A 20,000-nucleotide genomic window follows, 5' to 3' on the forward strand; every position below is an offset into this window, starting at 1 on the left:
TTTTCTGCTCTTTACCCCTGCAGGTTATGGATCTTAAAGGATTTACAACAGTTGATGAAGTTGGAGGGGAAGATTCACAAGTAAGGGAAAAGAGTCCATCATCAGAGTCTTTCAAGCCAGCTACAGCAGCAGAGGAAATTGATTATATAAATAAAATTTTGGCAGACATTGAAGGAAAGACTGGGGATAGTGATGTTAATGGTGTGCAAGAGGATATTTTATGTAGTGTGCCAGAATTGGACTCGGAATCAGCAGAGCAACAGCCCACAGATGATGTTTTGACTCAAGCTAGGGAGTTAAGCAATGTCACCAATGGCAAAGAGATTGAGTCTGTAGATGGACTTAGCGCTGAACCTATTGTATCGTCACCTGAGCTTTGTAAAGGAGAACTCGATTCTACTCCGAATCAAACTTTTGAGGGGACTGATCATGAGGAGGGCACATGTCAGACACAGACACATGGGACCTCAGAGCTAAGCCCAGTTATAGAAGACACTACCTCACTTGCTATAAATACTGATAATGGGAATAAAGACAAGCTTGAGTCAAGACATCACTTGGTGGAAGACCTTTCAAATAATTGTGTTTCAGGTGAGAAAGAACTGAAGGAGAATGAACAAGAAGCTCATAGCAGCATTGTTCTGGGGAACATTAGTGATCTTTTGGCAGATTCCAGAGAATCTACAGTAGATCCCAGCTTACTAGAACCAGACAAAGAAGGAAGAGAGAGACATCAGTTAAACGAGGAGCAGCTAGGTGTCTTGATTAAAAATGAACCGGTTGATGCACCTGAAGAAGAGTTTGACTTTGGGAATGCACTCTTTGATCCTGCAGAGGAATTCAATGTCAAGAGAGAGGTGAAGGAGGAGCCATGTGACTCCCTTGTTGAGGAAATCCCTTTGGATGCGTCATGTCAAGAAAATCAAGAAAACCCCTTTGATGGATTAGAGTCTGTCAAACTTGAGCCTGATTCTGAAGACCCTTGTTTAGTCATCCCAAGCGTACATTTTCTTGTTGAGGACAAAATTTACAACCGTGAACAAGTTACAGCAGCTTTTCTAATGTCTCAGTCATCCCTTGCATCAGTGGTAGACATGAACATGTTCACAGATGTTGGTAGAAGTGCCCTAATTGTAAGGACAAGACAATTAGAAGAACTGATTAAGAATCCATCCTTGATACCTCTTGATGATGCAGAAATTCTGAAAAAATTTATTTCAGATAATGATAAAAATATATATTATGATAAAAATAATATATGTCTGAAGGTGCCAAAGGTTGGGCCAGCTGTATCAAAGAAAAGAATAAAGAAAGAGCCTCAGAAACGACAGAAGAAAAAGACAGGTAAAAACGGTATAAGAAGTAATGCCTCGCAAAAGAAGAAGCCATCACTTGATAAGGAGGATGAAAGCTCGGTTCATTTTATTGGATTTGAGGCTAGTAGTCCTCACAAGTTGGAACAAAGTGAAGATTCTTTTGAGCAAGTTAATGCATCTGTGAAGAGCGAGTCATTGTTAAGTCCAAAACGTGAATCAGGCCACGATTCGGAGAGTGAATACATCCACTTAGGCAGCATCACATCCAAGAAAAACAAGGATAAAAGGAAACAGAAATCACCATCTAAGTTGGGTGTAAATAAAGACGTTTTTACATTTAGGAAGAAGGAAAGTGTTCTTAGCTCTGATAACGTTGTGTCTAGCTCTATTCAATGTAAACCTTGTTATGTAGTGTTAGTAGATATAAGCAAAAATAAAGAGTACCAGACAGTTGTAAGCAAATTAATGCATACAATAAAAACTGAGCAAACAGCTGTTGAATTACCTGTAAATAAGAAAACTCCTGTAGTAAAATTGGAAGGAATTAAAGCGATAGATGTTCAAATTAAAAAAGAAAATCAGGAGGAGAAATATGAAACTGATTGTATAAAGTACCAAAATGACATTGATAAGGAAGAAGATACATCAAACTATGAATTGAGAATCAATAGGAGTGACAGTGCAGATGGTGCTGAGAGGTTGTCTTTGGGTAATGAGAGTTTAATCCTGCAGTTAAGTGAAAATGAAGTAGATAGGGCTAAAGGGGAGGCAGAGGATAGAACTAATAGTGAGAAAGAAGCACTAATTTTAGAAGAGGAACCATTAAGGGATGAGAATGCTGATAAAGAGTGGAAGGAAGAGAAAGGGGAAGGTACAAATGATAGTGAAAGAACACAGGTTGATGATACTGAAAATGGTTTAGGAAAGGAGGAAGGGAGTACACATTGTAAAAACAGACCCGAATCTAGAGATGAGATTGAGAGTGTACAAAGTGACAGGGACACTGAAACACCAAGTCGTTGCAAAGAAAGGGTAGTATTAGGAGATAGTGACTTTCGTAATAAGAGGAGAACCAAAAGCAGTACAGGATCAGACTTAGAAGATGAAAAATCGAAGAAAAAGAAAAGGAAATCAAGGAAGGAACAAAAGTTGGAATCCACTGAAGAAAAGGCAAAAAGATTAAGCTTGAAGTTAAACAAGATTTTTAAGAGGGAAAGAGAGAAACACAAGAGAGAAGCCTCATCACCTGACCTTCAAGTGCCACAGGGAAAAAGGCTGGGGTCAGCAGAATCAAGAGGGAAAAATTATACTTCAAGATCTTCAATAGATGACCAAGGGAAAGCACCTACAGGAGATAACGAAGTGTTGAAGAATGTGTTTTCAAGGCCAGTTTTAAATACTTTTAGGTAAGTTTTACATTTCTTTTTCTTCTTCTTTTTTTTTTTTTTCCTTCTATGATAATGAAAAATATGCTTCATATACTTGAACAGTTTAATTTTAACTGTAATAACAGGATTACTCTTATTTTCCAGAATTCCAAAAAAGAAGAAAGTAAGTGATGACAGTGTGGTTGAACAGAAATCCGTTCTGGCATCAAGAGAACACCAAATTGCTTCAAAAAAGCCTTCAGGGTATGCTCCTAGGACACTTGATCAAAAAAGAGAGACTAACAGACATATGAAGGACAGAGACCTAAAAGTGGGCAGTCGAAATAGAAGTCAGAGGGGGAATGAGGGGAGAAGAAATAGTGAATATTCTCAAAATGATTGGGGAGGAGGTAGTTGCAGTCCTCCAGATCAGGGTCATGATGTGGACAGTCCTTGTGAATATAGCCCAGCTCCCTATTCACCGGGTGAGGGACAAATCAGTGGTAATCAGGTTGGGGAATCAGAGAAAAATGCACATGGTTTCACACTCCAACAAATAACTATACCTAACAATTCTGAGGTTCAGGCACCACCACCACCACCACCACCTGTAATAGAGTGTTGGGAAGAACTTGCAGAGCTCATTAAGACTCTTGAAAATTGCAAAAGAGTAAGCACTAACAGTCCAGCAAACCTTGAGGTGGGGAGTAATGTTGTTGACCTTGAAAAGAATAACTATGTGGCTGTAGACTCTAGTGACTCCGGAAGCACAACAAAGTTGTTAGCTAGTGAAGCTCCAAGAGAAGGTACTTTGACAACTGAGCAAAGTAATACAGATAGAAAACAAATTACTAGCCTCAAGGGGGAAATTGAACTTGTTAGCAGCAGACCACAGCCTGAGAACTTAGTTGTTAGTGAATATACTGCTGAAGGTAAAAGAGTGGAAAATCAATATTCACATCTTGATAAGAGACAGAAAACTAAATTGTATGAGAAGAAGAAAAAGTTGTATTATGAAGCCAAAAAGAAGTACTATAATGAAAAAGGAGATGTTGAGAATAATGAGAAAAAGCAGATGAGATTTAAGGAATATGAGAAAAGAAGGGAGGATTATTATAATATGAAGTGGTATTTATATGAAGAAAAGAGGCGGGAACACCTTGAAAGGAAGAAAGCCAGTAAAGAAAAGGAAGAAAGCAAGCTTGCAAAGGAACAATCAAAAACTGTACTGGATGAGACAGACAATGTTGTGGAAGAGGCAGAGAGTAATTTGGATAAGGCAGAAAATGTCAGGGAAGAGAAAGATGATATTAGGACTGAAACCGAGAAAGGAGAACCAGAGGTGAACAAAGTATATGAAGTACAATCTCTTGAAAGTTCTGAAGGTAAAGTAGATGAAAGTGCCACCAATGAAACTGAAAAAGATGGTGACTTGGAGATGCCCCCACTTTTACCACCTCCATTACCACCCACAAATTTAATAGAATTAGCTCCCCAAAATATGCAGCAGGGGCATGAATCTTTAGATAGTAGGTTAGAGAATTTGCCAAAAATTGGTTCAAATAATGATATGGCTGTGGAGAAAGAAGAAAATTCAGATATGGACTTAGACTCAGATATGGATCTTGCAACATCAGAATCATCTGATGAAGGTGATCAGAATGATCAGTTGAATTTGCTAGCAAGATTTGGAGTTGATGTAAGTAATTTGCATGGAGACTCCTCAACGGAACATAAAGCTAGTGTTCCACACAACCAAGAAGTAACAGTTTGTGATAGTAGCTCTAGTCTGAGGAATATTGTTCACAAGTTAATGGATTGTGTTAGTAGTGATACTGGAAATTCAAGCACCAAAAATGTTAGTCAGAATCCCAGCAGCATAATTGATTTGGCAAGCAGTCCAGAAGTTGTGAAAACAGTTAGTAGTGTATGCACTGAAGGAAAGACCAGCCAGAAAGGAGAAGAAATTGAATTACTGGGTCTGTCATCTCTGTTGAAAAAAGTAGCTGAGAGAATCCATCCTACTCCACCACCAAAAAGTGCTTCTGACGAACTTATTAAGGAAACTTTGCCTTCTGTTCCTGGCAAACCCAAAGATGGTACTTCTGATCAGTATATAAAGGAAATATTTTCTGCTGGTCCTGGAAAAACAAAAGATAGTACTTCTGACCAATATATTAAGGACATTATTTCTGCTGTTCCTGAAAAAGCTAAGGAAAAGGTATCAAAATGGACTGCAAGACAATTCCTTCCACTAGAAGAGCTGACAGACCCCAAAGAAAGTTTGGACGAATCAAATGACTTAGAAGTGGTGTACTCGAGAATATCATTGCCCAACCTGAGGAGGGGCTCACAAGGGGTAAGTCTGAGTATCCTCCCATAGGAAAGTTTTATTTTCTGTTGATAGATAATGAAGAATCTGAGAAAAATCTCAACCTAAAAAATTGGCTGAATTCTCTTTATATTGGAATTATAGTTGAAAAAATCTTAGATCTTAATAGGTTTACAAAAACAAAATAATTGCCATGCAGAGGTCATGAGAAGCACAAGGCATGTAGCAAGGTTTATTTGCATTAACTTCCTCCAATTTAATAACCCAAGGAGTTTGGGAACCCCCCTCCCCCCCCATGTACAGCTCCAAGAAGTCTCGGTGAGCCTTTCTGTATCCTTCTCTATGTCTTTTCAGGTCAGTTCATGGGGGAAGGTTAAATAAAGTGAGATGTCTAGAAGCAGAAAGTCTCACCGAAACGCTAAAATGTCATCGAAGCTACATTCACACTCGGCTCCAAGGAGATCCTCACAACTCCCCAAGTGCCAATGAATGACTTGACAGAACACCATCCCTTATCCCCATGAAGGGGTTCAGTCTCATTCGTGCTCATCTCTGCCTGCAAGATTACTGTTCAAGAATGTTTATTAAGCGTTGCTGCTGTAGCTGATTTTATTTATTTATTTTGTATTTTTCCTTTCTTTTTTTTTTTTTTTTTTTTCTTTTCTTTTTTCTCTTTTTTGAGATGTAGATTTATTCCATCAGTGTATCACTTATACCTTGAGGAGATTTTATGTATATTTCCTGTGCTTTGCATGCCTTGTGTTTCCTTCATGATGACCTTTTTAGCTGCATTGTAGTGTAAGGGAAAGTTCCTGCCAGATTTAATTGTAAGTGCCAGGCCTTTGCTTGAAGTATTTTATGGTAAAATATTTTTTTTCTCTTTAATTCCAGGATGCCTTGCCAAGCTACTACCAACAGACTCCTTTGGGTCAAGTTGTGGTGGACAAATATAAAGATATGCCTCTCTTGGGTAAGTCAAAGCAATTCTATTTTTTATTTAACCACATGCTGCTGGGGAAAAATAATAAAAAACAGGAAATATGTCTGCATATAGATAGCTCTGCTAGTGCTTAGCTACAAAGGAGTCAATTAGTAGACTTTGTAACCTTAACTAATTCACTATTCCTTGAATTGGCAGATAAAACATTTTTTGCTAATGGTATGAATATCGATGGTGTTATTTTGATTATAGAAAGTATAATTACTAAAATGTTAGAAACATTAGTAACAGCAAAATAAATTAATATTAAATATTTTCTTAAATCAAGGAAAAGAGTAAGCAGGTGAGACAGGTAGTACTTGTAATTGGTTCATTGGTGACTTGGTACAAGTATAGTCATCTATGTTTAAGAATAATTAAAGAAGTAAACTCAACATGGGCATGGCATATATGTACATGTCATGCCCACTGTGGCATGGCATGGCATGTTATTGGCAATGGTTAATGATTTGTAATGCCATATTTTGTTTATTTTTGTTTATATTTATTTTCATTAGATATACATTGTGAAGAATCTCAATTAGATGATTGTGTTCCTTGTTGCCATTGCCTTTAGGATATTCTTATGTTATTGATTCTTATAGAGGGGTAATTTGCACAAGCAAAATCATTAACCATTTAGTAAATTTTAAACCACTCAAAGGATCTATCCCGTCTGTACCGTTGTAGCAGCACGACCCTGCAACCTGAAGTTCAGCGCACTTTCCCAGGTTGGGTCACGCCAGGTCCGCCGCCGAGCTCATTGGACAGCGGGCTCCCCTCGTTCCCTATACGCTTACACAGTGCTCGTGTACTTAAGCCACAAAAGCCATAAGCGAGTTCTGTAATCCTTGACCCTCCAGCAGAGCTAGACCACAGCATCAGCACACAAGGTCTGCCCAGTCCTTAGCTTGGTGGCTCCTCCGTAGATCTCCAACTTCAACCTCCAACACCCAGCCATACCTGTGGGCACTCACACCCACACAGTCACTCCCCAAAGAGATAAGACACCTGTCCAAAATAGTAGATGCAAACATAACCATCTACTATACTGGTGACCCCCTGGAGTGACACATCCCGGTTTATCGCTCATTCGTTTTGCTCACTCTCTGGAGGGGGAGTATCTGTAGCAACTCGACCCCACAACCTGAAGTTCAGCGTACTTTCCCAGGTTGGGTCACACCAGGTCCACTGCCGTGTCCGAGCTCATTGGACAGCGGGTTCCCCTCGTTCCCAGCGTGCTTAGACAGCACTCGTGTACTTAAGCTGCAGGAGCCGTAAGCGAGATCAGCAATCCTCAATCTTCCAGTAGAGCAAGACCACAGCAGCAGCACATAAGGACTGCCCAATCCTTAGCTGACTGGGTTCAACTCCAACCAATAACACCCAGCCATACCTGAGGGCACTCACACAATCACTCCCCAAAGAGATAAAACACCAGACCAAATTAGTAGATGCAAACATAACTATCTACTATACCGTAGGCCAGTTCTGGTTATTATTGGAAGATACACCTAAAGAATTCATTATATATATGTCACAGAATGCTAAGGTGTTGAATGCTTATCAAGTTTTTTGGAGTGTAGGACTCAGATGCCATGAGTGATTAGGCCCCAACTATTCCTAGTGCACGAATAAGTATTGTCATTTGTTATGTAAGGAATCCTTTATCTGTAGAGGTCTATTTTGTGAACATATTCCACTTTGTTACTTTCTATTATATTCCTGGCACTTTGCACATATCATCCTCGCCACCCTATAGCAGAGGAAACGCCTGTGTTTTCTTCCAGGCGCTTCTCTTACTGCATGTTGCGTCTTGCCTTGGAACCTAGATGGAGAAGGCAAGATTAATGGGCGTCCTTGAATGCTATATGGGTCGATGTCTGCTTGGCGCTGGTATGTGATCGACATTGCCAGGTCCAAGCGGAAGTCAGCCTGTTCTGTTCTGTGACCTAGGAACTTGTAGACAGCATGACTACTTTCTGTTGCCAAGTCATAGACAATAAAAAGATATTTTCTTATACCACTCCGTGCCCTGCACACCGAAGGGTATGTCTTTGCCAACTGGTTGCCTAGGTCTGCACCTTTCAATCCTCATTGTAGTCGGTCACACACTTCGGCTCCGAGATCAGCAGACCTCCTTGTCGCTGTATCCGAACCTTGGTAGAGGTTTGGATTATTGGACAGCATTTTGACCTGCTGAGCATCCATCCATGAGAGTGCCATCATGCTGGTTGGAGAGCTCCAGGAGTCCAAATCCCCCTCTTCCGGACCTGAAGATAGTGAGGCATGTGGGGACAATTCAGGCGTACAGTCCCCACACCACCAGTCTTCCTGAAAAAGTACTAGGAGAGGTGTACCAGTTGTCAACATACACCATGTAGCTTTCCAAAAGAATCTGCCTTCTGAGAGGAATGTAGAGACCCTTTTTCTTTCCCTATGTAGATGCAGGACACGGCAGAATATCCTGCACATGGGCTGTTACTGGCAGAAAGTTTGTAAACTTCCACGCCAAATCTGGCCCATTTGCTGGGATTGTATGTATGGAACCTGAAGCAGACCCTGAATTTCCATAGGGATTCGTCTATGGAAATGGATTGATCGGGGATGCACACTGACCTGAACTGCTCCCCAAAAATATCCAAAACCCACCTCAGCTTCTATAGATCCTCCTCATTGTGATCCCTCTTATCAATGAAGTGGAGGTTGCAGGAGATTTGCTCAAACCTCTCCCAAGGCATTGTTGAGGGGAAAATGAGCATCGCAACCCATGGAAGGCCAGTCAAAGCTTCCAGTTTATGCCCATTAACAGATGAAGACCAAGGTACACGTGCAACTCAGCACTCATAACTGGTTTCCATTGCAGTCCATGGCTTATATATGCAAGCATATGGAATTAATTAGTTTATGTAGGTACAGTGGTCACCACTGGTATTTGAATATAGCAGTAATGTGAAATAAAAACAGCTATTCGTTTAAACTCTACATACCTGTTCATCTCCTCCACCACGAGGTCAATCAACTCTGGTGACGAACTCTGTAGATAAAGAGTGGTGGGGACTCTTTGTCCAGGGTAACCTTGACACCAGGGGTTGCCTGGAAAATGAGTGCTTCCAAGGCACATTCTCCTTCCTCCACATGAAATCTGGGTTCCCTGGTGCATTACTGTTCCACAATTTCAACACGTGGATGGAGAGTGGCTCGTCACTATCCAGTGTCAAGTCTAATGTTGTTTCGTTGTGTGAAACAAAATTAAGCTTGTCATCCCCAGTGCCGCCATCCTCAGAGGAGCTTGACTCCAACAGGACAGCTGTCGAGGTGGACAGCCTTGGCTCTGGCGAGAGCAGTAAAGGGAGAAAGAGCTGCGATCTTCCATGGCTACAGTGTTTCTGCTAGAAGGATAAGGATAAGTCTGATATGTGAAGCTGAGCCTCGCCTGGGCTATGCCCATGAGGGGAGCCCGGCCTATGTCGACTAATGCCGACTCGCTAACGTGTGTCAGCTGGTGCTGACTCTGCTGAGCTTAGTCCTAACCCGCCGTGGTGCACAGTCACAGCAGTAACCTCCGGGCGACAATTGCAACTTCTCTCACCTGGGCGGGCGCGAACTGCCGACCCCCTCAGATGAGAGGCTGACACTTTACCACTGTACTAGCCCGGAGGATGTTAGAATGAGCCTTTGACTGACCCTATATACAGATAACTGTCTAACACTAACCAATCAGGTCACCCCATGTGACCTGATCCACCAATCAAAGCTATTGCTAGTTTCTAGCCAGTCAGGTCAAGGTACGTCATAATCATGGAATCTGATGTGAACAAACCACATGATTACACTTCATAATTATATGTCGTAATTACTTCACATAATTATCAACCAATCACATGAAATCATCAGCAGAACCATCTGCAAACTATGGCAAGATTAGATACCATATGGGTTGGGGCACTTATGAGCATGACAAGATTAGATGCCAAATGGGGCAAATGGGTTAACACACCATATCTTGTTTTTAAAACAGGCCTGCAATACGTTCTGGAGGTGAGAAAGGCTGTGGATACAACTTTGGACAAGTGTTTCTTCATCTGTGCACTATGTAGCAAGAAAATGTCTTCTGAAACGCTTGTGGCTCATATAAACAGTGTCCCACACAAGCTCAAGTTTTCTGTAAGTTTAAAGCTTTAGAAATTGTTATTGAGCTAAATTATATTTTTTTAATATTTGACTGAATTAAAGAGGAATTTATTTGTGTATTGATTGATTTCATTCTTTATACAGTTACATGAAAAGCTGTTGATATGCTTGTTTTAAAGATAGTTTGTTGTATTTGTGAAAAGAGCCAGATAGTTCATGGTATAAATATTTTGGAAATTTTCCCTGTATTGAATATTCTGATCAGAAATTCCCTTGTGAGACATACAATAATATGATTTCTTTGTTCATACTATAGGAATCTCACTGTAAGGATGTGTTTGACATCTATGGGAAGGTACAGTTGAAGGAATGGACAGCAGCCTCTGTGAAAGAATTTTCATTGGCTCTGAAAAAGGTATGTTTTTTTTGTTTTTTTTTTGTCTGGCTACAAATTTTGAAATACGTGTTTATGTACCTTTTGAAACTAATGATTTTGAAGACCATATTGAATTATGGGTGATAATTGTTCATCCATCAGGTTGAGGAGAAATATGGACGTAAAAAAATGGCCGTCACCACTGAGAGAGAGATGTCTTCAGTTCTCATGGTGCTGAAGAAGAAAATAGTCGAAGTAGCAGCTTCAAGGTATGTATTTATTTTTGTTAGAACAAAAAGTTGGTATTGTTTTAACTTATTTGATAACTGATTTTTATTATGTGTCGTGTGTGTGTTTATAATAGTCTGTTAGTATAAAGTAGATCTTATTTGCATTTTTTCTGTTCTCTCTTCCTCTCTACTTCCCTCAATCTTTTACTCTCATTCTCTCTGCCTCTCTTCCTCTCATTAACCCCTTTGTGAAGGGTGTAGAAAACTAAAAAAAAAAACTACGCTTTGGCGGTCAATGGCAACGCGCCAACTTTTAGCGCGGGTGTTCGGTACATCAAGCCGAATCACTGCCTCGGAGCGCTTTGGCGCGTTGCCATGACGTACAGCCACACACCACATTTCGAGCAGTTTGTTTTCACGTCTATATATTATATACTGATTTCTAAAGCAAGTTGCATTGACATGCCTTCTATTTACAGCCAAGTTAACCAAGAAAAGCCTGTCGAGACAGAGGAGGAAGCACCCAAGACTCAGAGTCTGCCTTCAGCACCCCAGGAAATTCCCCTTCCTCCATCAGGAGCAGCTGTAAATTTGTCTACCATTCCCATCCCAACAAAACAAGGTGAGGATATACTAGTGTCTGGTTTAAAGTGCATTGATTTTGAGTATAAGGTTCATTCCAGTTAAGAACAGTGAAGGTAATTGAAAGAGATCGCTTGAGAATTACTGCATCATCTTTGTAATTCTTCAGCTTTCGCTTACAAAGGATCTTCAGTTAATATTAGATTATATAATTTTCTTCAGTATTTATCATCTACTTTATTATCACCTTTGTAGTTTTAAGGGTGTTGTGGGTGTGAAAGTTAGGATAGTATTAGTAGAATTCTGTTTAACCGTGATTATTGCTAATTCCATTCTTCTTGTCAGCAGATCAGAACAAAAGTAGTGGTGGCAACAGTGCAGGAGCAAAGGGAGTTGGATCCAAGAAGATTGAAATTAACCTGTCTAAAGTAAAGCTTGCAAATGCAACAGAGAGTGCCACCAATAAGAGAGAGTCAGAAGCCTCAAAAGCAGATAAACCAGAAAACCAGGGAGAGGAAGAAGACGTCATTGTCTTGGCAGATGAAGTATCAAATGAGGGCAAGCCAGATAATGATATATCTAATGGTAAGCAGTAGATTTTTCTTTGCAGTTTAGCCTTCTAGTTCAAGTGAGTGGTGCTGCTACTTTGTCATCAAGATTAGTTCTAACAGAGGATTGCTTTCTGTTGCAGTAATGAGAAAAGTGTTGCTTGATTTGTTTTTAACCCCTTCCCGACGGGTCACGCCAATAGGCGTCAAAACAAACTGCTCGATCTGTGGTGTGTGGCTGTACACCGCGGTGGTGTGCCTAAGCGTGCCACAGTGTCACCAAGGGGTTAAGAGAAAAAGTGGTTAGATTTTATCCCCTTAATGATAGTATCAGAAATTTCTTGGTGTCATTGGTTCCGGAGGCTTCTGGCAACCATCCTGTTGTTTGGCCCAGGAGTCTGCTACAGTCTGTAGCAAATCTTTCCACTTAGTGTGCCTTACCATGGCATGACGCCTATAGCCAAACCATTTGAGTCAGTTTATTATGATGGCTATAGTTGTGGCAAGGTGGATACAGGTTACGAGAATCTGTGTGTATATAGGGTTATCAGTGATGGAGGAACCTTAAATTTGTTTTGTTTTTGGATTTGTTTTACAGGAAGAAAATTTGCCAAGCGCCACTACAACCCTGGCCTGAATATCCGCAGCCGAAGTCCACCAAAACCTGCCTCGCCCAAGCGGAAGAGGTCCCGTTCACCAGTCCAAAGGCGACCACAGGGGGGGAGATACTCTCCAAGAAGATCACGCAGTCCCAAGTACAGATTTTCTCCAGGGCTTAGAAACTCTCCAAGGATTTCTCCACGGCGGTCACCTAGACGATCCCCTCGGCGAAGCCCTAGACGATCCCCTCGGCGGTCCCAGACTCGGTCTCGTAGTCCAAGCTTCAGGCACAGGTAGGACCTTTATGATTAGAGGTTTGGGATAAAGGTTTAGTTCTTTACTTGAAACTGATTGAATATATTAACTTAGAGAAATGTCTGTTAGCGTTTGTGCTGTAGTGTAACTGGTTATTTGAATCCTCTAATTCTTAGGTATATGGTTTGTTGCAAGTTTGTGAAAAATGCTGAAAAATATGGTTACATGGGATCCTAAACAAGATAATAAACTTTACAATAATTTTTTGGATGACATTTTGTAACCATTTAATTTTGCTTTGATCCCCTTCACAGATCAGGATCTCAAGATAGAAGCAGAAGAATCCGTGAGGATAATCGTAGAGCTCGATCTTGGTCTTCAAATTCTTCCTCCAGTGGTAGTTCTAGATCCCGCTCGAGAGGGCTTAACAGTCGTCGTAGGATAGACAGTCGCCCAGATTCCCGCCATTGGCACCATGGGCACAAAAGGTACTCAGACTTATTATTTAAAGTAGGAAAACTGATAAAATTATTTTTGGAATGAGTTGAATGGTTGGATACATTTAACCCAGTGCTGCCGGGGAAATTGAATAAGAAATGGGGAAAATGCTGTGCTCATTTTCTATATTTTTGTGAAATGTCTCTGCACATTTGGCTCTGCTAGTGCTTAGCCACAAAGGAGTCAATTAGTAGACCTTGTGACCTTACCTGGTTTGAATTGGTGGGAAAAATGTTTTTTTACTAGTGCTATGGATATTGATGGTGTTATTTTTATTATAAACAATATAATTACTATAATGTTATAAACATTAGTAACAGCTAAAGTTAACGTAAAATATTTTTGTGAGTCAAAGAAAAGGGTAAACGGGCGAGACAGGCAGTACTTGTAACTGGCTCATTGGTGACTTAGTACAAGTGTAGCCATCTGTGTGTAAAAATAATCAAATAAGTAACTCACAGTGGGCATAACATGTATGTACGTCGTGCCTGTCAGCATTGGGTTAATCACAAACAAAATCATTAATATTTCACAGTAGTTTCTCAGACATTTTGTAAGTCCCTAACATTACTGTGATCTTCACAGATCAAGATCTCAAGACAGAAGCAGAAGAAGTCGTGAGAATAACGGTAGAGCTCGTTCGTGGTCTTCAAATTCTTCATCAAGTGGTAGTTCTAGATCTCGCTCGAGAGGGCTTAACAGTCGCCACAGGCTTGACAGTCGCTTAGATTCACGCCATTGGCACCATGAGCACAAAAGGTACTGAGATCTAAAATTTAAAGAGTAAAAATACATAAACTGTTTAGAATGAGTTGAAGAACTATACTTTAAGGCCTGATGTTGAAGATTAATGTTCAAGTAAATTAAAGTAAAAATGACAGAAATGCAGTTGTACTGCATAAGTGCCTTTAACCCTTTACTGATGGGCCACGCTCTGAGCCATGATAACAGACCACTCGATCTGTGGAGTGCGGCTGTAGGCTGCGCGACACGCCAAAGCGCTATGAGCCGGAGGTTCAGCTTGATGTAGTGAACTTCTGCGCTCAAAGTCGGCTCGTTGCCATTAATCTCCAGAGCGTAGGTTTTTTTTCTTTTTTCTTTTCTTTTCTTTTCTTTCTTTCTTTCTTTCTTTCTTTCTTTCTTTCTTTCTTTCTTTCTTTCTTTCTTTCTTTCTTTCTTTCTTTCTTTCTTTCTTTCTTTCTTTCTTTCTTTCTTTCTTTCTTTCTTTCTTTCTTTCTTTCTTTCTTTCTTTCTTTCTTTCTTTCTTTCTTTCTTTCTTTCTTTCTTTCTTTCTTTACCCATCAGTAAGGGGTTAATTTCATTGGCTGAGAAGTTATTTTTTTCTACACTGAATAGACTGAAGCAAACTTTAGATCAAGTTGTTGCATCCAGGTGTTCATGTTTTTTCTGGTAAACCATATCAAATCCAGAAGATCAAGTAATTAAATAATAGAAATTCAACTTCTGTATTTCAGTAAAGACAGACAATCGCCATCTACAAGATCAAGGAATGTGTCAGATGAGCGAAGCTCCCAGAAGCGAAGACTAGCAGATTTCAGAGAAGCTGAATCAAAATTGATTGCTATGCATAAAGAATACCAGGTAACAAGATTTATTTATTACAGTTCTATTTATAAAATTGTAGATTTGACCATAAGTAAACCAACATAGAGTAAATGTCTGTGATGACTGAACTAGTTGCAGACTAGAATTTACATGCACAAATTATGTAGCTGGCCAATAGCATATCAGCAAGCTGCTTCAACCAACTCAAAATGAGCAAGACAATATGCTTGTTCTCAAAAGGTTGGATGTACAACTATGTATTTAGGTTGGCAACAATGCTCTTGTATTTCTCATTTACTTGATGAATGAATTACCAACAGATAATTGTTTGTGCATGCCTGCCCTTATACCCTTTTTTGATTGAGTATGAAGTTCATCCCTGCCTATTTTAATTGTTCATAGTAGGGGGCAGTCCCATTACCCCTCCTCCCTTAGTGTTGAAGGCTTATCCCGTACTTTTTAAAAAATATCTTGAGGCCAGGGAGGATAAATTCAATAGAATTGTCATTGGTAAATATTATGGATTATCTCTTATTTTCTTTAATTGTATTGCGTATTGATAAAGTGCAGTTTTAGATTTTGAAAGTTATGTTAACCCATTGATGTGAACCCATATATAACTCCACAAATGCCTAGTCACCTAGGATTAGATTACAAGTCCTACCTGACCTCACTTTTTCCTTGATTCTATTTCTATTTTATTATTTATTATTATTATTTTTTTTTTTTTTTATCATTATTATTATTACCCCCCCCCCCCCCCCCCCCCATCTACACTTCTGAGTAGTATTTCACATTAAACTTTATTGTGTGAAAATGTGGCAAAATTGAGCACCCTTTGTGAGTATTGTATATATGCTACAATTCATTATTTCTCTTTTGCAGAGAATATACGACTTACGGCCTGAGACACATCCATACTACAATCGTGAATGGCAGAAGTTTTGGGACAAGAGGTCTTTGGAACTACGGGCTTCTGGTGTAGATCCAAAAACTTATAACTTCAAGGAAGAATGGGTGGGCTTTTGGTTGAAAAGGATGAAGGAGTTGGATGCAGTAAACTTCAAAACAAACAGAGAAGCTCTCCTGTGGAAGTTTAAGATAAAAGACCCCGGTCCAATCGAGGCAGGCGTCACTGAAGGGTGGGAAGTGCCAAAAGCTCCTGTTGAGAGAACCATGGAGAGGTCTCCCAGTCCATGGGAGGATGAGAGACTTGTTAGAAATCCCTCTCCTACTCCTCAGGGTAGTAACCCCAGCAACCCCAACTCTGAGCCAGCCTTCCTAGTGGAAAATCAAGAGAAAGCACCTGCGGAAAAGAAGTTCGAAGAGGAATTTTCTGTTATTGGAACGTTAAGGATGTTAAATGAATTGGAAGAGCAGCTTGGATCTTTCGGTCCTGCAATTGCAACACTTTTAGAAAAGGCCATAGACTCGAGCCAACAAGGTGGTAATCCCATAGAACTCTTCAAGGATCCAGACAACTTTGTGTTGGTGCGTTATGCCAGAGAGAAGTTAGTTTCACAAATTTCGGCAGGCATTCTGAGCACAACAGCATATATGCGCTCGTTGGTAGCTGTGGAGAGAGCTATGTGGCTTCAGTCACAAGCTGAGAAATTGAATGAGCAAGAAAATTATTTGGGTTTGGATATACCTACTATTGCAAGAGCAACACAGGGGATGGATAAAGTACAAATTGCACAGTATATTGCACAGTATCTCTTACAAGTTGGTAAGTCTGATGCTACAGAAGAAGAATTGCAAAATATTTTGATAGCAGTGTCAACCAACCATGTTAAATTCTTGAGTGACCAGGCTGCCACCCAGAACCAAGTTATAGGAAACCAAATGAATTCTCTCAAATCTCCAGCAGAAATGCAGAGACCTCTGTCAGCAAATGGAGGCAGTTCCAGACATTCAGCACCTCGACCACCAGCACTCTTTCCTTCAGGTGTGTCACAGCAAGAAAGACCAGAGCCTTCTAACAATTCTAGCAAGAAAAATGAAGAAAATGGAGGTTTGGCAATTCTGCAGTCCGCTTATGAGGATGAGGATAAACCTAAAGACATGGACAAGCTATCTCTTGAAGACTTGCAGGCCCTACTGGCAAATTTCCGCGCTCTTAGTGGAGATGAGCAACAGGCCCTCACTGCATACCTCAAGAAGTTGGAAGCCACAGATAGTAAAAAGGTGACAATGCTCCGAGAGAAGATGCAGAAAAGTAATAAAAATGCTGTTAAGTCCATATCAAAAGCAGTACCCAAAGTCCGTGATGGAGCAGAAAGAGCTCCATCTCAAAATAGTGTAGATAAACATGAAAACATTCCAAACAAGACTCCACCCGTCCAGCATACCCAATCCCTTACTCCAGGTCAGTCCATTAATCAACATCATACCTTCAGTAATGATCAGCCCTCATCTGCAACTCTAGGACAGCTTACGAATAATACCACAATGAACTGTGAAAATCCTAGTGAAACATCTGAGACGCGAGCAGCCAGCCTAGGGGAAGGTCAGCCGACAATGTGTTCCATTAACAACAAAGGAAACAATCCAAGAGGACCGGATGTTAGACCACATTATGAGGAAGACAGGTTTAAGGCCTACCCTGGCCCACAAGATCCACACAGAGGAGATTTTGATCAACGCGGGTTCTCCCAACAGCAGAGACCGCCGGAACCCTACCAGCGAGACTATGGGAACCGTCTGCATGAGGGTCCATGGTGGAACCATGGCCCACAGAACTTCAATAATCCTCAGGGTGCTCAGAATTACGAAAGCCCAAGCAACCCGCAGCTTTACAGGAGTCCTAGCAATCCAGAACCCTACAGAAGTCCTGCCGGTCCACACAACTTCTCTGGGCCAAGGAGTAACCAAGGAGGTTCTTATAGAGACCAGAATAATTTCCAGCAAGGGAACATATACAGAGGGGGCCCTCGGCAGCCACAATTCCAAGATCGATGGTAATAGTATTTACATAGTGAACTCCAGTTTTTATAATATTTTGTTATTTTTTACATTTTATTTATTGATTTAGTGGCAGACAGTCACAGGGATGAGTTTGAAGACATGGTTGTAAAAAAAAAACTGCTGTCGCTTGAATGAGGATATGATTCTTAGTTGAAGTATGTGTTTAGATGATTTGTTTATTTTTATATTGAATTTCCCAGGCTTCAGTGTCAGTTGTAACTTGTTCCGAGCATTGTAGAATAGTGCTTGATATTCCTTTTATTAAAATCATTGAAATGGCATGTTTCCTTCATGAGTAAGATGTATATATTTTTTTTCATCGGGGGGGAACAAGATACGAATTGGTAGAAAAACACACAATGTAAAACTAGACTTCTTGAAAGTGAGACAATGGTTTCGGAATCCACCTGGATTCCATCCTCAGGTCTGTTATCTCGCTTTCAATAAATCCAGTTTTACATTGTGGGTTTTTCTATCATAGTATCAACACGGTAGAGTGTTTCACCATTCAAGATACGAATTGCTATATTGTTTATTTCTGGTTTTGAATACAAACGACATATATAAAAAATATATATATAAAGTGTACGTTATGTACCATCCATTTGTCAATAAAATGTATAATAATGAATTCTATTATATATTATGACACCTCTTGTTTGCTTGATCAAGTTCTTGCTTACATACACCTTATTTACATTATTTTTGATCAGTAAAGGGTCAGTATATTTGGTATTGACAAGTTGGAAATGTTCCAGCATATTTCATGAGATGATCAGGCTTCGTGCCGTTAAAATATTTAACATCACTTTGAAGGAACGAAAATGGCATTTAGAGAAATGAACGGAAAACTACTCCAAAAAGGTAATATGGATAATACATCTTATAAGTGCAATTCCGGCAGTTTGCAGAATGCAAGTCATTGTAAAGTTCTTGCTAATGGTTATGGAATACAAACCCCCTTTGACACAAGACAAATTGACAGGAAAACCAAGAAGCGAACAAGTTTTGACAGCTCGCCCCATACCCTTTGGGAAAAGGTTAATGGAATAATCACATGATCATTATATTTTCAAATAAAGTTATGAAATCTAAGTCGAAAGAATGATTACTTTCCTGAATAACGGCATTGACAGCGCTTCTCCCCTAGTTGCATATCACCAACAATGGGTAGAGCTATTATGAAATCTTTAACAATCGGATAAATGAAGCATATCGTCACACCAGATGACAAAGGAAATCAGAATAAATATAAATATAAACTGGTTCCAAATAACATCCAACAACAAACTGCTAAAATGGCGACTTATATTGAAAACATTTTGAGTGTCCATTATTACTGTAAAAAATGCTAGATTCCAAGTAAGTCGAAATAGAACTAAGAAAAGTAACTAAGAGAAACCGGTCATGTGAAACAAGCCATCATCTCAAGTCAATGCACAGCCCAATCCCTTGCTAGTTATTGCCGTTTGGGGGGGGGGGGGTCAGGAGGCCAAGACTGAGGTCCAGTGTAGGGATCACCCCTACCTTGGACCTCAGCCCTCGCCTCAACTAAATTTACAGGGCCTTTTCTTCCTCGTTCCTTTTCTTTCTCTTCTTCATCCTATTCTGTCCACTTCTCCAAATCGTTACCCTTTCCGCCACAATACTTTACCATAGTGCTGAGTGACCTTTGATGTCTGGTACGATTGTTTATTTTGACCATTTTGGAAATCCACAAACATCGCCTTACTGAACAAAAAAAACTTTCTTACATTCCCAACCCTAACACTATGTTTTGTATAAGTCGCGAATTACCTTATATGTTGACGCGGCAGAATTTTTTTTTTTTTTTGTTAAAGTCAATGCAAAAATTATACACAATCTCATTTCAATACATGTACCTGATAAATCAAGATAAACGACGCGTATGGAGACGTAAACAATTATGATTACACGCAGTAAAGATAAAATAAAGACTATTACATACTGCAGTGGAAAGATAAAAAGCATTTACTGTAGAGATGGTAAGAAGGAATAGTGCAGAGTGGACGGTATTTTGGCTAGAGAGTTAAGCACTGTAGAAAGTATGATTGAAAGTGTTGTGCGCCTTGCCAAATCTGAAATCAAATTACCAAAGTAGGGGTCTGGGTGTGCCGAGTATTCGTATCGTCAGTTTTTCTTCTTTTTAATAAAATATCAAGTTCAAATGGGTAATATAGCTAAAAAGGCTTCTGAACCTGTACCAAAATGGGACCTTACTCCACAGCC

At 40.0% G+C, this 20,000-nt stretch overlaps 1 protein-coding gene across 2 annotated transcripts in view; it reads left to right on the forward strand.

Annotated features, from left to right (window-relative positions):
* Positions 1–18,381, forward strand: part of LOC125028255 — a 31,120-nt gene extending 12,739 nt beyond the window's left edge. The window contains exons 2-14 of one of the 2 annotated variants that reach the window (XM_047617678.1): positions 24–2,722; positions 2,849–5,042; positions 5,907–5,985; positions 10,016–10,161; positions 10,445–10,543; positions 10,667–10,773; positions 11,214–11,356; positions 11,662–11,901; positions 12,463–12,757; positions 13,034–13,207; positions 13,803–13,976; positions 14,693–14,819; positions 15,669–18,381. In XM_047617678.1, coding sequence (XP_047473634.1) covers positions 27–2,722; positions 2,849–5,042; positions 5,907–5,985; positions 10,016–10,161; positions 10,445–10,543; positions 10,667–10,773; positions 11,214–11,356; positions 11,662–11,901; positions 12,463–12,757; positions 13,034–13,207; positions 13,803–13,976; positions 14,693–14,819; positions 15,669–17,747 — 8,553 coding nt within the window. In that variant the 5' untranslated portion in view covers positions 24–26 and the 3' untranslated portion in view covers positions 17,748–18,381. The remainder of the gene's footprint in view (positions 1–23; positions 2,723–2,848; positions 5,043–5,906; positions 5,986–10,015; positions 10,162–10,444; positions 10,544–10,666; positions 10,774–11,213; positions 11,357–11,661; positions 11,902–12,462; positions 12,758–13,033; positions 13,208–13,802; positions 13,977–14,692; positions 14,820–15,668) is intronic. The other variant, XM_047617679.1, reaches the window with a different exon arrangement.
* Positions 18,382–20,000: the final 1,619 nt, after the last annotated feature.

The sequence above is a fragment of the Penaeus chinensis genome, chromosome 8 (genome assembly GCF_019202785.1).
Source record: "Penaeus chinensis breed Huanghai No. 1 chromosome 8, ASM1920278v2, whole genome shotgun sequence".
In the NCBI taxonomy this organism is placed as follows: domain Eukaryota; kingdom Metazoa; phylum Arthropoda; class Malacostraca; order Decapoda; family Penaeidae; genus Penaeus; species Penaeus chinensis.